The sequence below is a fragment of the Hibiscus syriacus genome, unplaced genomic scaffold (assembly GCF_006381635.1).
Source record: "Hibiscus syriacus cultivar Baekdansim isolate YM2019G1 unplaced genomic scaffold, ASM638163v2 tig00000453_pilon, whole genome shotgun sequence".
NCBI lineage: Eukaryota > Viridiplantae > Streptophyta > Magnoliopsida > Malvales > Malvaceae > Hibiscus > Hibiscus syriacus.
The window spans coordinates 480121-501590 of record NW_024061788.1 but is presented as its reverse complement, the minus strand read 5'-3'; the positions used below and the strand labels follow the sequence as shown (position 1 = coordinate 501590).

At 32.4% G+C, this 21470-nt stretch overlaps 1 protein-coding gene across 1 annotated transcript; it reads right to left on the bottom strand.

Moving 5' to 3' along the window:
- Positions 1-4371: 4371 nt before the first annotated feature.
- Positions 4372-6096, bottom strand: LOC120205875 (protein JINGUBANG-like). Its single transcript, XM_039205653.1, has one exon. It carries the CDS (start codon positions 5927-5929, stop codon positions 4550-4552), a length of 1380 nt encoding a protein of 459 aa, XP_039061584.1. The 5' UTR covers positions 5930-6096; the 3' UTR covers positions 4372-4549.
- Between the last annotated feature and the right edge of the window lie 15374 nt (positions 6097-21470).

The window sequence follows — 21470 nt, the reverse complement described above, 5'->3', positions numbered from 1 at the left end:
AATCCACTTAGAGGCTCTAAATTCAATTTCTTTGCAACATGTAACATTAGAGTTTCATAAGTTAACTTTTTTAATGATAGTTTTAGTTGAAGATTCATGGGTAAAGACATATATTGTAAAAACCATGAACATTCTCCCATGACCCTCCAAAACACAAATCTATCCAAACATGATCAACATTAGATGATTTCATTCTACAAATTGTAAATTAATTTACTAAACAAACGAGCTATAAACTACATATCATCACTAACTTAGAGAAAAACATATCTTTATTAACTTGATAGTTGATAATTTGAGAGAGAAATCATTGAAAAATTATATAGAAATAAAATTATGTTAAAAAATTAGAGATGGGGAAGGATGTCGTTGGATATAGGAACGGATGTCGCCGAAAAGAGTGATAGATAGAGATGGAATGAGTTGCGATTTAGGGATTTAGGTTATGAGTTGTTGCTGCTGCGTAGTTATATACCCAAAACATTTGTGTTGCGAAACTAAAACCTGTTGCGAAATTAAAATTCTTGTTGCGAATTCAAAAATCGAGTTGCTACAACAAAATTCACATTGTGAATTCAGAAATCGAGTTGCGAATTTGAAATTCAGTGTTTCGATTTACAAATTCGCGTTGCGATTTACATATTCGCGTTGCGAATTTGGAAACTGAGTTGCGAAATTGGAGTTCGCGTTGCGAATTTGTTGGTCATTTTTGCAAATCCAAAAAAAGTTGGTTAAAATCGTATATTATAAGGCTTTTTCGGTCACTGAAGTTATTTTCTCTTTGAAATATCGACCATTTGAATTGAGTAGCTTGTGAAATGAGTAATCGAATTGTCTCCATTCTTGCAATAGGAGCAAACACCTCGTCATAGTCGATTCATGTCTTTTGCTTGTATCCCTTTGCAACAAGCACGCTTTGTATCGTTCTATCTCGCCTTGAGCATTCATCTTTTTCTTGAACACCCACTTCACACCAATAGGTTTACTTCCTTTCGGCAATTCTGCTAGCTCCCATGTGTTATTGCAGTCAATCGCTTCAATCTCCTCGTTCATGGCAGTTTGCCACTTCTTGTCTCGCAACGCCTCTTCAAAGCTGATATTTTCAACATCTGCCAAAATACATACAAAATGTACTTCATTTGTCGAATCATACAACTTAAAAAAATCGTATTTTGGGTTGCCGTGGTTCATCTTCATCATCAGTAGTTTCAGAGTTTGTTGGTGCAACGACTGATGGTTCTCTCAAACTTTGATAATAACCTCTGTCGAATACTCCAGTCCCACTCGCTTGCTTCTTTTTCTCGCACATCACGACTCACCATCACCTTCTTGCTTATCGGATCAAATAGCTTGTACCCTTTTGTTTTCTCATTATACCCAATAAAAATATACTTTTTACTTTTGTCTTCGAGCTTCGTTCTTCGTTGATCCGGTACGTGTGCATAAGCAACACTACCGAACACTTTGAGATGAGAAACTGTCGAATTTTGTCTGCTACATGCCTCTTGTGGTGTTTGATCATCTAACTTCACATGTGGACATCGATTTTGTACATAGATGGCACATTGCATGGCTTATGCCCAGAATTCCTTCGGCATCTTCTTGCTCTTGAGCATTGATCGAACCATATCGAGAATGGTTCGGTTCTTCCTCTCGGCCACATTGTTTTTTTGAGAAGAGTATGGTGCAGTTAGAAATCTCCTTATGCCTTGCTCATCGCAATACTCCATGAAAGCCATCGAAGTATTCTCGCCACTTCTATCGGATCGTACGACTTTGATGTGTCTACCAGTTGCCTTCTTTACCATTACTTTGAACTTTTTGAACACCTCAAATGCCTCAGATTTTTCTTTCAAAAAATGAACCCAAGTTTTTCGTGAGAAATCATCGATAAAGAAAATGAAATACCTTTTACTGTTGAAAGATTCGAGGGTGATTAGTCCACATATGTCGGTATGAATCAACTCGAGAGGATGTTTAGCTTGATATTTTGCCTTCTTTTGAAACATGGTTCTTGATTACTTGCCAAGCATACATTCTTCACAAACTTTTCCCTCATAATCCATATTCGGCACCATGTTCTTCTTTGCTAACTCTTTTAGACCACCATGATGTAAGTGACCAAAGCGGAGATGCCATAGTGATGCCTTGTCTTCTACGTCAATTCGCAAACATTTTTCTTGCACGCTTCTCAAATTTAATTTGTACATATGATTTCTACCCATCTCGACTCGAGCAACCAGGCGCCCTTGCTTGTCCTTCAAGTGTAGTACTCGGTCTTTCAAAAGTGCCGAGTAACCTTTCTCTGTGAGTTGCCCCATACTCAAATTTTTTGTCTTGAGATCTGGTACATAATAAACATCTTAGATTGGCCCTATCAAGCCATCCTTTTGTAAATAACAAACTGTAACTCAGCCTTTGACCTCCACTTTTGATACATCTCCAAAAGACACATGACCATCTTCAATATTTTGCATCTCTTTGAATAGGTACTTGTGACCACACATATGGTTGCTTACGCCCGAGTTGAGGTACCACAGAGTGCATTGTTGATGTTGAATTCATTTTGAGCCATCAAGAGAAAGCCTTCATTCGCTTCGTCTTCCAAGGTAGGTTGGTTGTTTCTTTCACCTTTTTATCGGCTCGACAATCTTTTACAAAATGCCCTACTTTTCCACAGTTATAACATTTGTCAGAGTTGCAATCCTTCATGTAGTGGCCATACTTGTAACACTTGTGGCACTCGATGTTGGAATAGTTTGACCGGTCGCCTCTTCCTCGACCGCGTCCTCTTCTACGCCAATTTGGTTGGCTTGACTGTCTCTTCTCCTTATAGTACCCTTCATGACTGTCGCCTTGACCACCGCAACCATATCCACGACCTCCACGGCCACGACCTTTACCTCGAAAATTTTAGAATAGAGTATCTTTTCGTCTTTGATTGACGCCTTGGTTTGAAGTGCTTGCTCAAGTGTCTCCTTTTTTTTTATGTTGTTCGTGTGCCTCGAGAGAACCGAAAAGCTCGTTGACTGTGAGCGTCGCAAGGTCTTTTGACTCTTCTATCGCGCACACAACATTCTCAAAATTATCGGTTAATGATCTCAAAATCTTCTCCACAACTCGTGAATCGGTTAACGCTTCTCCATTACGAATGAGTTGGTTCACCACGGTTTGTACACGCGTGACGTAGTCGGATACAGTTTCTGACTCCTTCATCTTCATGCTTTCTAACTTGCCACGAAGAGTTTGGAGACGCATTTGCTTGACTCGATCGGCTCCTTTAAACATTTTTCGTAAAATGTCCCATGCTTCTTTTGAAGTAGTTGTACCAGCAATCTTCTCAGAGCCCGACTCATCAACGGCCTCGAAATAACATGTATAGTGCCGCCTTATCCTTCGATCGCGCCTCTTTCAACGTCTTGGTTTGAGCCGTAGTATATCCCGTGGTTGTTGTTGGTTCTTCGAAACCTTCTTCGACCACCTCCCATTCATCTTGAGATCCGACAAGAGCTTACATTTGAATGCTCCAGTTCTTATAGTTCACCTTCGTTAGTCGTGGTAGTGGCATTTGACCCGTCACATTTGTCATTGGCTCTGATGCCAATTTGTAAAATAAAAAACAAATTAACCCACAACTATTATATTATGTCCAAGTGATTTTGTATTTCTTTGAGTTGTTTTCAAATGAAATCAACAAGGTCTCTATATAGGCATTAGGTACTATTCTACCAAAAACAAAAAAATAAATTCTATTAAAAATCATAAAAGACAATTAACTCCTATATTACCCCTTGACATTTCACCTACTAAAACTCTTGACCTTTTATTTTTCCATTAACTTCTAAATTTAAAGAAACCCACTAAAATTCACATTTAAGTTTATTCAACAATTTGCGTTGATTGAGAACTCAAAACACAACCGGAATCTAGGAGACTCCACTCTCGAAAGCTTTCACACTGATTGGATTGATGATTCAACAGGCAAGAGGAAGCTGATGCTTGTATAGTTGAGCATCATCACATGATATATTTTTTTAACTTTCTTGTATTTTCTTTTACTTGAAGATACACTCTACCCTTGGGAATTGCATGTTTGTAATATAAGTTCATTCGTTTGCTCAAATATGTCGTATATAGCAAAGAATATACAACAATTTTGTACTGGAAAATAAATACAATAATAATAATAATGACTTTTATTGCTCTTTCTTGTCCTCTAATTTGTTCTTGGACCAATTCACATTAGTTTTATTCTTTACCGAGTATTTTTTCAACATAATTTTCATGATTTGAGCGAACAAAAGGGTGCTAGTTTGTATGATTCAACTTCTTTGTTGAAGATCAAGGCAAAGCAAATACCATGTAAGAAAATAAAACAAAATAAAGGGAATTTTATTTAAGAAATATGCCTGCAGGTTTCATCAAAGTACGCAACAATCATCTTTATTTATATATACCCAGGGAAAACCCTAAACTGGTTTCATTCCGACAACATAACTGGTTTCCTCCCCCCCTCCCCCCCAGTCCACGCGTTATTTGGGATGGGCTTTCAGTACCTGCCCGAGGAGCTCCTCCCATCAGAAGGTGAAGACTCGCTTTCACACCCCACGGCCTGGTGCTGGTTTTGCTGCGTCGACCCTAGCTGAGCATACTCTGACACGCTCCACACTTTGACCGACTTATCCAGGCTCCCGCTGTACAGTTTCCAGCGCATCTCATTCTTCGCTTTCTGGTCCTTCTCCACGGTCAAGCATTTTACTGGCCCCGTATGCCCAGTTAGCACCGATAGGCATGTGTGGATGTTGTTATCCCTACGCCAAACGTATATGGTTTTATCAGCTGATCCGCTAAACACAAAATTCCCAGCCGCCTCAAGGCAAAGAACTGCCAGCTTGTGCCCTTTAAGTGCCCCGCCGTGGGCTAGATCCTTTTCCAGTTCCCAGAAATTAACCAGGCCGTCACTTGAGCCACAGTACAATACTGAAGCAGGGTTGTCGATTGCCAACGCTGTAACTGCAATTTCCTGTTGTAGAAGAGTTTGACTCAACGTGTGTTTCGTCCCTTTTTTCACCCGTTCCCTCTTCCACACTTTCACGGTTCCATCGGCCGAGCCCGTGAAAACCGTGTCTCCAGTGCTCGAAACCACCGAGTTAACAGCGTCATCGTGTGCCTGAACCGATTCAAGGCATTTATAATCGGAAGTTCTCCATACTTTAAACGTTTTATCCCATGAAGCCGAGTAAAGAAGATCTTGTTCTTCGTTCAAGCTCAAACAGGATAACGCATCCGAGTGTTTGATCCATAAATAACGCTTGCGCTTCACGTCAATGTAATTGCTTGGTTTAATGGAGCTTTTGAGGATATCTTTCAGGGTTGGCAACGTTCCAGCTCGTTTATGAACACCCGGGTTTTTAAGAGAGGTTTTCCAAACCCGGATCCTCCCATCTTGATGACCCGTATAAATCTTTTGCCCCGAAATCACAATAGCCTTAACCAATCCACTGTTTGATTTGAAACCCGTATATTCTTTCAGATTCTTCCACACACGAATGTTCTTGCTATCGGAGCCGGTGTAAAGTAGATCATTCCAGGCAGCTAAGGAATAAATATGGCCCTCTTCACGTGTAAGAGACCCAATGAGGCTGTGGGGTGGAACGTTTTTGTCGTCGTCAGGGGTTGAGGGAGACTTGTTGAAATTAAAGGTTTGGTTCCACGGCGACATCATCATCGGCGAGCCTTCTCCACTCGACCTGTTCAGTTCGGAAGGTCCGGAACCGTTAGCCGATGCGCTGCTGCGACGAAGGCATAAATCATCGTCACCCTCAGTAGAAGTCATGGACATGTTGGGATCCGAATGTCTAATTTTCCCAAACTTGGATTTCTGAATGCCATCACCCTGTTCCAGCATTGTGCTCTCCAACTTTCTCATTCCAATCCCAACGAAGAAGAAGAAATAGAGAATATAGCAAATCAGACTAACCCCAAACACCAATGATCAAAAGAAACTATTTCTAAATATAGAGAAACAACAACAAAGAGAAGGGTGGGCAGGAAAGGTTTGAGGGTTAAAGAGTATACAGATATGGTTGCAGGCATTGCATGCTTTCCTGTGTATATATAATCTGCAATTGCGATAATAGAATCAAGATGGGTATGGTACAACATATGTGTGGCTATCACAATTTGACAGGTGTTGGGATAGTTCACAAAGAGGTTCAGGGAACCTCGGTAGTTTTTTTAGTTGGGATTCGGATACTTCTTTTAACTTCTCTATAAATTAAAAAAAAAACCTGTGTAAATTATTTTTTTTATTAGTTTGTGTTATTACAAGATACTAAATGGTATATGTTCAAAGTATTTTTTGATTATTGATAACCTACATATACAACTACTTAAATCTTGAATTTCTAAGAATAACAATGTCTCCTTTAACTATTAGATATGTGAAGAGTTGTTGCAAAATAGATTACAATCAAAGCATAAGGGTTTATTATCTTTCCATATCTTAATATTCATCAATTGGAGCACCTGTCCCTTTTTGCCTATAATGTCAATGGCATCAGTTAGGGGTGTTCACTGTTCTGTTAAAATCTAATTAATCGACCAAACTAAAATTTTGGTTGATTAATCGGTCAGTTAATTTTGGGTTCGGTCGGTTAACGGTTAATGATTATTTTCAAATTTTAGTTTCGGTTAATTCGGTTCGAAATCGGTTAATTAGCCGAATTAATCGAAATCATTAAATATTTAATATATATATATATATATATATATTATTCCAAATTAACCGACCAACTTAACCGAATAAACTAAAAAATATTATTTATATATTATTTATAAATTTCAATTAATTCGATTAACCGATGAATTAACTAAACTTAGTTCCGTTCGGTTAATTTTTTTCAAAAAAATTTAGATCAGTTAACGGTTAATGGGAAAAATTTTGGTTAATAAAATTTGAATAATTCAATTATTCGGTCAATTAACCGAATTAGTCGTTTGAACACCCTGAAAATGCAATAATTTACAATGATTCCATTTTTCCGTCTTTGGGCCTCAATTTAAAGGCAAAACAAAAAAGTGCCTGCAAAGTTCCAAGCATAAACAATGGAAATTAACGTGTTGCACACAAATATCCACCACAGAACACTGGGTTTCCTAGCTACTATAATTTGGGTGTTTAAAATGTAAGTAAATGAGAAGATAATGTACCAGAGGATGATGTTTATGGATTTAAGGTTATATAGATGAAGGTTTATTTTGCCCCCACTGTTGGGGCACTGTGCATGCCACACCTTATACATATATAAAAAACAAGGTTATTTTGTATACAACCAACCAGTGTCATTCAAATTATATAAAAATACAAATAAACAAATGACTTTTAATTCATAAAATTTTATATAATTATAAAAAATATTAAAGGTTATCAGTTCGATAACGGAAATTTTGTTAAGATGACAATTTAGGAAAAAAATGTTCATTTAGGGTGTTGAGAAAATTAATTGGTGAGATATTATTAATATTATAATATTGTAGACGATTACGTAAATTATACATTTTTGAAAAGATATATGAAAGATACGAGGTGTTTAGGAAGACACATAAAAGACATGATGTCTTCCCTCATGGTGCATGTAATGCAATATTAGAGATTCTGATAATTAAAAATCATATAGTTCTGAAATCTTCTAAGGGCCTAAACATTTTTTAAAAGTCGTAAAAAGTGAAATTTGATTCGTTGGAATCCCTTGGAATTATGAGGAATTGAAATTTAATTTCATAACTTTCTCATGTTTGATTCAAGTTTTCAAAAGGGGAATTGGAATCCAATTCCACCATGGGAGGGAAAGTAAATTACATCTATAACATAATAGAATTGAAATCCTTTGGAGGAGAGAATGTGAAATTTATCTATACTACCCTCATCAATCTTTTGCTATTAGGGTCAATTTTTTTTAAAAATTTTTGGGATAGGGTCGGATTCTTTTTAAAAAATTTGAGTTCGGGTCGGGTTTTTTTAAGTATGATATTCGGGTCGGGTTTAGGGTGAAAAATACCCGACCCGACTCAAAAAAAAAATATAATTTTACCTTATATATTTAGGAATAATTACAGTAATATCCCTCTATATATAATTTTTTTCAATTAAGTCACTGTTTTTATTGAATAAAAATAATTTTTTTATTATTTCGGGTCGGATCGGGTCGGTTTTCTAATTCATATATTTGGGTCGGGTCGGGTCTCTAGTGGAGGTTCTCTTGTTCTCGGGTCGGGTCGGGTCGGATGGACTAAAAATCCGACCCAACCCAACCCATGACCATCCCTAATTAGGATAATTTTAACTTATGATATTTATTAGTATGATTTTTATAATTTATTGAAATGAATAATCAATTAATAAAATAAAAATTTAATATTTTTTAAATTTTTTATAATATATTGCTACATATAAGTTATAAAAAAATTAAGCAAAAAAATAAGAAGGGCAATTCTGTCATTTTACATTACTGAAATCAAATTCATCTGACATGTCTGCGAACCAAACAGAATATGAAATTAGATTTCAATTCAATTTCCTGCCAATCAAACAGGTTTTAGATTCAGATTCCAATTCTTACAGATTTCAATTCCCTCATAAACATGCCAACGAACCCAACGCCACCTAACTATTTTTTTTTTCAATACCCTTGTATGAACAATTTTTTTGCAATTTATTATCTAAGAAGTATTATTATTAAATAACATTTTATATAGTTTAATAATATTTTTTCTCTTTAAATTCCTTAGCCTAAAGCTACTCGAAATCCACCCCCACACGAAAAGGACATAAAATCATGAATTGAACAAAAATCTGTTACAAACTATGCCCTTAAAGGTCATAGAAAAACTAAAAGTCCCAATTGCATTGAGACAGGTGTATTTTGGAATTCCAAGACCAAGTGTTAAGCCGCCACGTAGAAAGCACAATTTGTCTGAATTGTCTATGTTCATAGTACCTTCATCGACCTCACCTGCTCCCCTGCCCTATTGGAGTTAGAACCAACCGCTTGTAGGGCCACTTGTCCTGCACTACGTTAAAGCTCCGTAGCGTTTTCTTGTTTTGGACCCCGACCACTAGGGTCGCACCCTTATCGTACCGGACCCTATAACTTACCAAGTATGGAAACGAAACCAAGCCTGGTTTTCAAAATTTCGTGTAGCCATCAATCATGATGCACAACAAGAGAGCCATTACGTGTCGTTGCATTGATGTACGTTGTTGAATGTGTCGTTGAGACACTTGTCTATGTACCCCATTTGGGTTTAGTTTAGTCACAAAGGATGGGATTATAATATTTTTACACGACAGGTTATACGTTTTTGTGATTTTTGGGCAAATGATATTTGCACTGGAAACGTGAATTCTTCGCTTGAATTTAGCAAAAACCCTAAGGAAAAAAACAGGAGTTTGTTTATTTTTTTATCAATAATATTTAATTTAAATTTATTTATTTAAAAAAATTAGTTGATTCTTATTCTCATATGTAATGGGATAAATGAGAGGTATAATAGTAGTCTGCCCCCAACGCCAGGTTGAGAGCAGCTTCCGTGAGAGACCTCCGAATTATGAATTGCCTCCCGTGAGACTCGATCCCACGACCACAAGGTTAAGAGCCTTGCACTCTACCAACTGAATTGGACGTACAATTTTAAATAAAATTATTTATTTAACAATGATCTAATTGAGATAAATACCGTCGAATAGAGTAAAATTAAAAATACAACAAAATTTTATCATTTATTTTAGTTTTATATTAATTAATTTAAACGTTTAATAATAAATTATGCTACTATTTATAAGCCACAACACTAATGCATTACTCCTTTTCCCTAACCCGTCACTTGCTCTTTCCTTTCTCATCTTTGGTTGGTAATAGGCATGTAAACAACTCTAACGTTCAACGAATAATTTGTGAATCATTCGACGGGAAATTTGTTTATGTTCGTTTATTTATTAAACGAACGAACATGAATAATATTTTGTGTTCGATTAATTAAATGAACGAACATGAACAGAGGGATCGTTCATTCATTTATGTTCGTGAACATTCAGTAATATGTTCGTTTATGTTCGTTCATTTATATTCGTTCGTTTATATTCGTTCGTTTATGTTCGTTCGTTTATATTTGTTCATTTGTGTTCGTTTATGTGCGTTCATTTATTTTTAGCTCAATCTCTCTGACCATTTAAAATATTAAAGCTAATAAATTTGAATCAATACCCATAAATATTTTAAAATTTAATTAATTTTAAATACAAATAAAAAAAGCTCAAAACAATTAAATAAAATATAATCATAAAATTTTTAGGAAAGAAAAAATTTATTTTCATTTATGTTCGTTTATGTTCATTTATGTTCATTTATTGTGTTCGTTTACGTTCGTTCATTTTTGTTCGTTTATTGTGTTCGTTTACATTAGTTCGTTTATGTTCGTTCATTTGTGTTCGTTTATCATTTAAATGAACGAATATGAACGAACACAAACAAACTACATTCCTTAACGAATGAACACAAACAAGAATATGTTCGTGTTAGTTTATGTTCGTGTTCGTTTATTTGTTTGGTTAAAGTTAAAAGAACGAACATGAACATACCTCGTTCGGTTCATTTACAGACCTAATTGGTACTGGATGACATCAACTTTGATGTTGATTATCATCATCTATATTTCTTTATTTCTTTTAAAAATTTTATCTTAAAATTTTATTTTATTTTTATTAACTTTATTTTTATATTACGATTTTTCTCTGTCTTTTGGCACATTTTTTGTTTTTTCGACCGTTTAACAATTATTGTCGTTTATTGTTTTAGAATTAGATTTGATGTCGTTACGACTGATCAAGACAGTGTTTGTTTGTTATACTGTTGATCTTTCCTGTTTTAGACCATTGAATTTAATTTATATAAACAACTTGCATTAGTAGATGATTTTCTCACAATGTTTGACTCTGATTTGCATTTGTCAGTGTTCTTTCAGTAGTTTAATCCCTTGTTATGGTTCATTTGCGTAGCAGTTAAATCTGATTATATCTATCTTTTATTCAAATTTTTTATGGGTTTTTTTATGTTTTCTTTGTATGATCTTTAGAGTGCGTTTGGTTCACGGAATGTAAGATTACCAGTGGGAATAAAAGATTACCAGGGAATATGATTATTGAGAATGTTTTGTATTTTGTGTTTGGTTGGTTTAGCAGGAATGTAAGATTACCGCATTTTGATTAAAGGAATAAAAGATTATTGGAATGTATATTTGACCAAATTGTCCTTATTATATATTTAACAAGTTGGAAAATATTTATATATTTTCTTCAAAAAAATTTAAATTCATAAAATTTATATAATTTTTTTTTTACAAATTTGAAAATATAAAAAGGTTTAATGAAAGGATAAAATTTTATTTTAACCCTCGAACTTTATATAAAATTTTAATTATAGATTTTTTTTTGTAAATCTAAAATTGTTTAAGGATAAATTTGTAATTTAACATTCGTAAAAAATTTATTATTCAATGACAGAATAAGGATATTTTTGAAAGAAAAAAAAATTAAGGGCATTTTAGTCCAAAACGTCGGTAATCCAACAATACCTAAGGAAAGGAATGTAATGACATTCCCGATAATATACCAAAAAAAATCCACTATTGCTAATGTAAGATCAACCAAACGGGGGAATGTGGATTTCATTCCCATAAGAATCTCACATTCCCCCAACCAAACACACCCTTATATGACTTAAATGACTAGTTTCTTGTATTAATGGTTATATAAAAACATCTTATATGTTTTTATGATTCTAGTTGTAATTTTTTATTATATTTTTTTTAAAAAAATTCTTAACAAAATTAACTATTTTTTAAAAGCACTTTTTTATTTTTAAATTCGTACACTGATTGGATATAGTAATAATGTATCAAATGTAAACAATTAAATATTCTATTATTCAAACAACAATTTTCTGCCTATATACAAAGGAATAGATTTTTTTATAAATTGTAAATACGTGACTCTATCAAATTTTTATGTCTCAGATTAATTTGAGCAAAGTACTGATTGGTGATAGATTTTTGGTGATTGAACTAGCCATTTTAATCTCGAAAAGACTTAGTTAAGTATTTATGAAATTGGAAACGATTGATAATAGGAAATGATATTATACCTAAAGATTTAATTAATATATGTTTATTCCGGGCTTAACATTAAGTTGTCATTATTGATTTACCATAAAGTTTAGATAAAAAGATATTAATTATAATTTTATTATTATAGAAATTTAAAATTTAAATAATATTAATTATATAAATTAGAAGACTTAATTAACAATTACATTACTTTAATAACTCATATATTATAATGATCAAGTAGAGTTATCTTGATAATTTTTTTTAAAATATGATATAAAAGCATTTAAAAAATATTTTTAAATTGTTTATTTAAATTTTAAATGTTTGCTCCTCCCTTTGTCTTTTTTTCCTTCGAGTTTGTATTCTTTTTTTATAGGTCATATTAACTTTTTTCTTTGATTTTGTTTAGCCGACGGTCACATCGATTTTGATACTGGTTGTCGATCGTTGGTTCTCTTCGTTCTTTATTTTTTTTCTTTTGTTTTTTAATAAGAATAATTTTTTCTGTGTTGCACGTTTATCTATGTTTTTGTGGCACATTTTTTCTTTTTTTCTCGGTCCCGTTCTTTTATTTATGTTTTCCCAGAGTTATTTTTTATGACACCACGACTGACAAAGATGAAACATATTTGAAATCTTGTTGATATTCCCTGCTATGGACATTTGGATTGAATTTGGATGCATAATTATGTGTTTTTGAATAGTTTTTCACGACGCTTGACTTTAATTTGCAGTTATCGGTGGTCTTTCAATAGCTTAATTCTTTTTTGCGGTTCGTTTACCGATGCAATAAGATTTATTCATAACTACATTTGTTCGAGTCTTTTGGTTGGGTTTTTAACCTTTTCCATGTATGGTTCTTATATAATCTAAAGTGACTAGTTTCAATGTTATAGGAAAACTCCAAATTATTTATTTAGTTTATGATGATAGTTGTAAACTCTTATTATAATTTCATATATTTTCACTTTTTAATAATATTAGCGGCTTCTATTAAAAAAAATGTTTGAGGTTTGAACCCTTAGAATTGTTGATTAAGACAATTTTATTTTCCCTTAATAATCCATATTCAAGTAATGTAGTTTGCATGTGAGTGAAAGTTTATATCTAAAGCCCTGTTTGGCGTGGCTTTTTTAAAGTACTTTTAGTTAAAAAGTTTGTTTTAACCGTAAAATCAATGTCAAACGGGTAGAAAATGAAAAAAATTATGGTTAAAATGGTGGCTTCAAGTCAATCGTAGAAGTTAGGATTTGTAGTTTTTTTCTTTTTCAACTTTGCGTTTGGAAGTAAATTATAATTTTACCATTACTGATGCATGGACTCTACTCAATTATGTATTTACATTTTATTTTAATAATTTAATGTTAACATCCTTAAAAAATAATTTTTTACTTAATAATTTATTTTAATTACTTAAAAGTAAATAAAATTCATGGTTTATATAAAATATATTTTTATTGTAATTATATATTTTTATTTTATTATATTTTAAATTGATATATTTCATATATATAATAATAATTTCATTTGAATTTATTTATAATTTATATATTTTATTTTTGAATGGTTAAAAGGATAAATATATCATTTAAATTATGTTTTCTAAAATTTTAAATGAGTGATTGTGGTTGAATTAAATAATTAAAATTTTATCTTAAAATTCAAATATTAAATGAGTGATTGTGATTTTTTTATTAAGCTAAGGATTACAAATTAGTATTTGTTCTAAATACACTAAACCATTTGACAATGAACATTAATCACCATGCTACAGTCGTTGGTGCTCGAATATGTGACCTCTAGGAATAACAACGATTCCTTTAACCACTGAGGTAAGTTATTTATACATATTGTGGTTGAAACAAAAGAAATTTTTTATTCCTTTTCTGGGTTTTTTTGCCCCTATCCCACACCTATAAAATAGAGGTTACTAATCATTCAATTTTACTCATTCAATATTTTTTACATCTCTTGTCCTCTATATTTTTAATTTACAATATAATGTATATGAAATTTTATCTTTTCAAACTCAATTTTTAACAATAATCTTAAACAGTTAAATTTTAAATTGCACTTTTGAACAACACTTTTAAAAAATCTTTTCTACCACACTGTTAAAAGTCACTTTTCAAAAGCCCTAAAAAAATATTTGAAGTTGTTGTTAAAAAATATTTTTAAATTTTATTTTTAAAAATGTAAAATAATTAGTGATTTAAATTATATAAAAGATATAAATTATAATTTTATTATTATATAAATTAAAATAAAAATAATATTAATTATATATATTAGAAAAAAATTTTAAGAAATAGTTTTAGATTGTTTATTTAAATTTTAAATGTGTGAGGTTAGAACCCTTGAAATGGTTGATTAAGGGATTTTTATTTTTCCTCAATAATTCATGTTCAAGTGATGTAGTCTGCACGTGTGTGAGTTTAAATCTATGTCTTTTTAAAATAAAATATTTGAAGTTGTTGTTAAAAATATTTTTAAATAATTAAAATATTTGTTTTAACTATTAGTTTAAAAAATATAAAAAGTTAGTGATATATACAAGAATAACTGGATTGTCTTATTTAAAAAATAACAACTTTGAAAATATACTTTTGATCTGAAAAATAATTTCAAACGCAAAATATTTTTGAAACTATTAAAAATAGAATTTAAATATATTACATCTATATAATAATACACGATTACACTTAAATTTAATTATCTAAGTATTTTTGAAAACCATCTCTCACAATCCCTCTTTTTCTCTCCTGTTGAAAGCAACGAAGTTTTGTTATCCTAAACAAGAAATGAGCTGGGAACTGGTTTTTACTATTTTAAGGAGGTGATGTGATCATTCATCATGAAACTATACATGACAAATCAATTCAGAAAAAGAGAAAAACTATTCCAATTTTTAGTTTTAATTAATTTCTATTATCACATGTTATATATGATTTTATAGTTTTTATTATTAAACTAAGGTGATTATAAAGTAGTATATGTTCTAAATACTTTTAACTATTTGACAATAAACATTCAATCACCCTGCTGAAGTTGTTGGTACTCGAACTCGTAACATCTAAAATCAAGAACGATTCTTTTAACCACATAAATAAATTGATTCGTGCGATTTTATGAGTTAGTTTACGAGAATAATATTAAAATAATATTTTATTGGAATAACACTCGAGTATTATTATATATTAAAATGTTTTTTATAAAGATGTACCACTTGATAAGTAATTTTAAAAAAATACATTTTAGAAAATAACTTTAGTCGATGTGGTAGCTCTTTCAAATACATGGGTGAATTGAGGGGGGCGCTCTAAAAATTCAAGTCATCATAGATTTTACATTATATATATATATATATTCTATTGATAATTTATTTTCATCACTAGAATTTTATTAGTTCGTCCGTAACATAAAATTCTATATTTTTCTTTGTTAAGACAAACTTTCCTACATTGATATCATGAAAAACAAAAATGAAAGAAATGAAAAAAATAGTAACTTTTTTTAAAAAATATGAATTTTATTCAGAAAGAAATAATACGTACAATTTGTATTAAAATATGTGTCTAAGGTATGTGTTTGATCAAGTGCAAGGTTCTACTATGTTTTTAAAGATTGATCTTTGTTTTGGAGAGGAATGTGCCGAGGGGGAAGTAAGTGGGGTATTCGTCTCCTAAATATTTTAAATATCCATATTGTAGACACTCATTTATATCTAGAATTTTATTTCGAGTTTTAATCATATTATAATATAGTTTTTATATATATAGTCTTTTAAAAATGTATATATGTATGTAATATATATTATATTGTGTGTGTATATATATATATATATTTGAAAATACGTATAGTTTTTGAATATATATATATATACATTATAGCATATGTTTAAAAATCTATATAGTTTATAGAAATAAATATATATCGTATATATTATATTAATTTAATATATTATATTATATTTATATTACTTATATTATATTATTCAGGTTCAAGTCCAATTCAAGGTCCAAAATAAGTCTAATCCAAGTTCATGTCCAAATCCAACAAAGATTCAATCTAAGTGCAAAGGATCAAAGGCCCGAAATCCAAAAGGCAAGCCTGACCCAGCAAGTCTTGAGGGGTCAACTAGGGTTTTCAAGCAATGCTCCCAACGCTGCGAAGTGAGAGCCATGGGATTAGAGAGGCCAACAATGACCCAAATCATATTTGGATTAGGGTTTTCTAACCCTAAATATAAAGCATATACGCAACCACTTTTGGACCGTTAGATTTGGCTTGATGATCCATGATCTAGATTTCACTTATAGGTCATCAAAGGTCATCCTTAAACCGGCTACCGGCGCGTGAAGGCTACACGTCGAATCGAAATCCATTTCCAAAATGTTTTTTATAAAATAATATACAAATTTTGTTCAGAAAGAAATAATACGTACAATGCGTATTGAAGATACGCGTCGAAGGCATGTGTTTGATCTTGTGCAAGGTTCTACTATGGTTTTAAAGATTGCTCTTCGTTTTGGAAAGGAATGTTCCGAGGGGGAAGTGAGTGGGGCAGTTGTCCCCTAAAAAATTTAAATCTCCATATTACAGACACCCATTTTGTCCAAGATTTTATTTCAAGTTTTAATCATTTTATAATATTGTTTATATATATATATATATATAGTCTTTTAAAAATGTATATATGTATAATATATATATATGTTTGAAAATATATATATAATTTTTACAATATATATATATACACACATTATAGTATATGTTTAAAAAAATCTATATAGTTTATAGAAAATAAATATATATCATATATATCTTATATTAATTTAATATATTATATAAGTTATTTATATAATTTATATTATATTATTATTAATATTTTTATTTTATTTTTCAGGTTCAAGTCCAATTCAATGTCCAAAATAAGTCCAATCCAAGTTCATGTCCAAATCCAACAAAGATTCAGTCTAAGTGCAAAGGATTGAAGGCCCAAAACCCACAAGGCAAGACTGACACAACAAGGCCTGAGGGGTCAGCTAAGGTTGTCAAGCAATGCTCCCAGTGACGTGCAGTGAGAGCCATGGGATCAGAGGGGCCAATAATGGCCCAAATCATATTTGGATTAGAGTTTTATAACCCTAAGTTTAAAATATATAAGCAACCACTTTAGGACCATCAGATATGACTTAATGATCCACCATTCCAAATTTCACTCGGAGGTCATTGTCAAACCGGCTATCGGTGCCTGAAGACTACACTTCGATTCAAAATCCATTTCCAAAATGGTTTTGGCAAGAATCCAACACCAAAGGCAACCAAATAAGTGATTGAATCTCAAGGAAACAATCAATAATTGAACCGAAGCAAAAAAATGACAACAAATCGGTCAAAGGCAGAAATAAAATCAACATACAAAACAAATCAACCAAATCATCCATGATCGAAAATAAATAAAAAAGGAAAAAATCCCCAAGTTTTCGGGCTGATTGAAATGAAACAAATCTTCCTCAAGCCCTATAAATACATCAAAAATAAGAGCAAAGGGGATGAGTTTTCGAAACATGAAAAACACCAAAAATCACAAAAACCCAGAGAAAAGAGGGAAAGACCTAGCTGAGGATCATGTTTTTGTCGTGGAAGGAAAAAAAGCATCATTTGAAAGTTAAAACACTGTCAGAAAATGAATGACATTCTTCGAAAAAGGTAAAGTCAGGACATTTTTCGTTTAAATCTACGACGTTGGGGTTTTTTCTTTACTTTTGGGGCTCGATTTTGTCTTTGGGGGTGAGAAAAGGAGTCGAAGAGGAGTCTTTAGGGTGCTCCGACCATAGTGGGTGGTGGCCAAAGTGACGGCGATCGATGGGGTTCAGTGGTCGAATTTCGAGAAACAGGGAGAACTTAGAGAGAGTTTTGGGGTTTTAGTTTTAGGAGGGAGTATGAAATGAAAGAAAAAGGGGGAAAGTCGACTATTTATAGAAGGGCCTAAGTGAAAAAAAATACTTTCTTAAATCTTTTCTACGGTCCCTAAACGTTAGAAGTATAATTCATTTTGGTTACCAGTTGTAATTTAACCCATGAATTTCAATTTTATTTAAATTTAATCATTTCCTTTTAATTTATTTATTATATTTAATTTGGCATATTAACAATTTTATTATTTTTTATATTTACTTTTCCTCTTTTTAAATTCTCATAATTAAATTAAAGGTAAGCAATTTTGGATCAAAATATTAAAGTTTTATTTAAATTTTCAATTTTCTCGATTAAGATAGTCGGGTAATCGAACGATACTGAAAGGTTGATTCGAGGGTGCTCATTCTTCCTCGACTGTAACCGACTCCCGAATCCGATAAATCTCTAGTAAGATGTAGATCCAATAAATGGTAAGTTTAAGATGTTTGATATACGTGATTCAAAAATGAATGGTGGCTACTCCATCACACAATTCAAGTTGAGATTGCGAAACTGGGACCACCCGAAGGACTGTTGCAACGGCTTGGTGACTCCACTGGGGAAATTTGAGAGTCAGACCAAGAATCAATTAATGGTTGTCTTCTTAAGAGAATATTGTAAGTTTAAACTTTAATTTATTTTTTGATCATTTTCTATTTATCTTTGATTATTTTATTTTTTTCCAAATAAATAGTTGTATTGAAGTGTGCTCTCAGTGTTTTCAGATTTTTCAAAAAATTCATTTTCAAGCTCTATACTCGAACTCTAACCTTTTAAGTGGGGTAAAAGCGATGCCTTCGTAGGAATTTATTCCTCGCATAGGCTTACAAATTAACATATGGGCTTTATATACTCAATGTCTTCATATGAATTTATTTTTTGCATGGACATAGAATAATTTATCCTCTTGAGTTTAACTCGGTCCGCATAAGTCTGTGATGGGTTTAGGATTGAGGGTCTAGCAGGACCAAGGGGGCACTAGCAAGGAGAACTCAAGTCCCTTTATAGAATCAAATCTTGTTGCTACGAGATATTAAAGCCTACCCCAAAACCACATGTAAACCCTATGATGCTTGTTGTAACACCCCATGTCCTAGGTTAGGAGTCTTGAACTAACCCAAGATGGGCCTTGAATTAATTCCTTATCATATAGGAAACATTGACCCAAGAACAAGTGGAATTGGGCCTGTATTGAGCCCAATAGTAGTTAAAAAGAGCATTTTTTAGTTTGCAACCAAAATCAGAAGGAACAAGGGAGTAATTAGACCATAGTTAAAAAATAAAGCTGAAAACCATTAAAAGTTGATGATATCATGTATGTTTGCTTCAGCCTCTTTTTCTTCACAATTTTCTCATTTTTTTTTCTCAAACTTCAATCTTCTTTTTTCCTTCTTCATTTAAGTATACAAGTTAAAGGTGCTAACTTGTTGATCAAACAGGCTTAGTTAGAGATTCTGAAGGTAAGAATCATATTCTCTATCCTTTTAGCTTCCATTTAAGCTCCATTGACAAGTTTTGGTTAAAGATGCCAAATATGGGTTTTGTTAGGTTTAAGGGACCCTTGAGTTTTAATCCATTTTCAGTGATTTCTAGCCTTAGAAAGTGTTCTTAAACCCTTCATAACCTCTAAATTCAGTTAGTAACTTTTTCATTAATTCTTTCTTAGTGAGAGAAGTTAGAGAAAGCTCCAAATCTAGAGGAAAGAAAAACTTGTTCTTGATTGAGCTTTGGACACCATCAACAACCTAGATACTCAAGTAACTCACTTCTAACTTAACTATACCATGTGTAGGTCATTTAGATGAAATGTGGTGGGTTGCACGAGCTTGAAGCATTTTTATGGTAGATTCATGATTTGGGTGTTTCATCATGTTTTCATGCCTATTTATGACCCCTAATACCAAATAAAATACTTAAATATCAGTTGGGGACCTCACTAGGGGTTTTGGGGTAGAAAGATAGGATTTTTCGAGCCAAAACAAGGCTTTTCGTAGCAGGAGTATCCATACTGTATGAACAATATTGATATTATTCTTAAGTCAAGTTTAAAAATAGACAATTTTAAAAGGCGACTATCGATACTCGTTCATAGAGTATCGATACTGATCAAATTAGTATCGAGATTCATATTCTAGAATACAAATTTGGTACCGATACTCATATAGAGTATCGATATCAAGGTAGGGGTATCGATACTGCAAATGGTGGTATCGATACTGCAAAGGGTGGTATCGATATTACAAAGGGTGGTATCGATACTGGTATTAGTTTTGAATCATCAAACCTAAATTTGGTATCAATACTCAATTCAGTATCGATACAAAGAGTCGAAGTATCGATACTCAACATAGACTATCGATACTACCCTATCCAGATAGCCTATTTCAGTGAGTGAGTATTGATACCAACATGTGGGTATCGATACCAAGGGACTCAATGTCGATACTGAGGACCCAATATCAGTATTGACATACATTTTTGGATAAATAAAATAAGGCGTATTAGACCAGACCCGAGGTACCCCAAATATTTCAGAATAACAACAAATAAGACTTCAAGCGATAACAATATTATAATAGCATAACAATTGAAACAATAGCAACTAGGACCACATAAAACTAGCATTGTTTGAAACTTGGGAAATAGTCAGGACACCTGAGTTCCTTTTAACAGAATTATGACAATTAGTGGATATCCAAGTCAGTGCCAAGGTACTTCAACAGCCGAATGGGCGTATATGCCCCAAGACTCGATGGAGTAAGTTGGCAAGTATACTTTTCCGATGCAGCTCTGAATCTCAACCTAGATACCTGAGAGTATCTCAGAATGGATATAGGGTGTGTAAGCTCTGAGATGCAGAACCCTCAGCCGCACCATGATGCCTACTCAGTAGTTAAATCAGTAGCTTGTAAGTTCAGAATTGCGCCACCAGTTATCTCATTTAGTGAATGCATGTAGTATAATAAAGTTATTAGTGAGGCACTGAGCTCCAAAGCTTAGAGTTCAGAATGTGTATCCATGCGCAGGTTTATAAGGGTAGATCGTGGAGTGCTGCAAACCATATTTCCAGAGACCATCAGAGTACATCTTGATTCATCTTTAGAGGGTATTTACTAGTTATGGAGCATTATATGTATTTAGTCGTATTATTGAACTGTATTGGTACTGTATTATTTTGAGATATATTTTGGGAGCTCCCAATTATTTCTAAACCTAGATTATCACGTTTTATTTATATTTTTATGGATGGATTATTTTCATTGATTATAAACAGATTTAAAGAAAATTTTTGGGTCACTATTTCAGTAGTCCCGTGTAACATTGTAATCCATGGATCTTCGGGT

Bases quoted from the DNA above. Each gene is read 5' to 3' on its own strand.
- LOC120205875 (XM_039205653.1), bottom strand. From the start codon at position 5,929: ATGAGAAAGTTGGAGAGCACAATGCTGGAACAGGGTGATGGCATTCAG.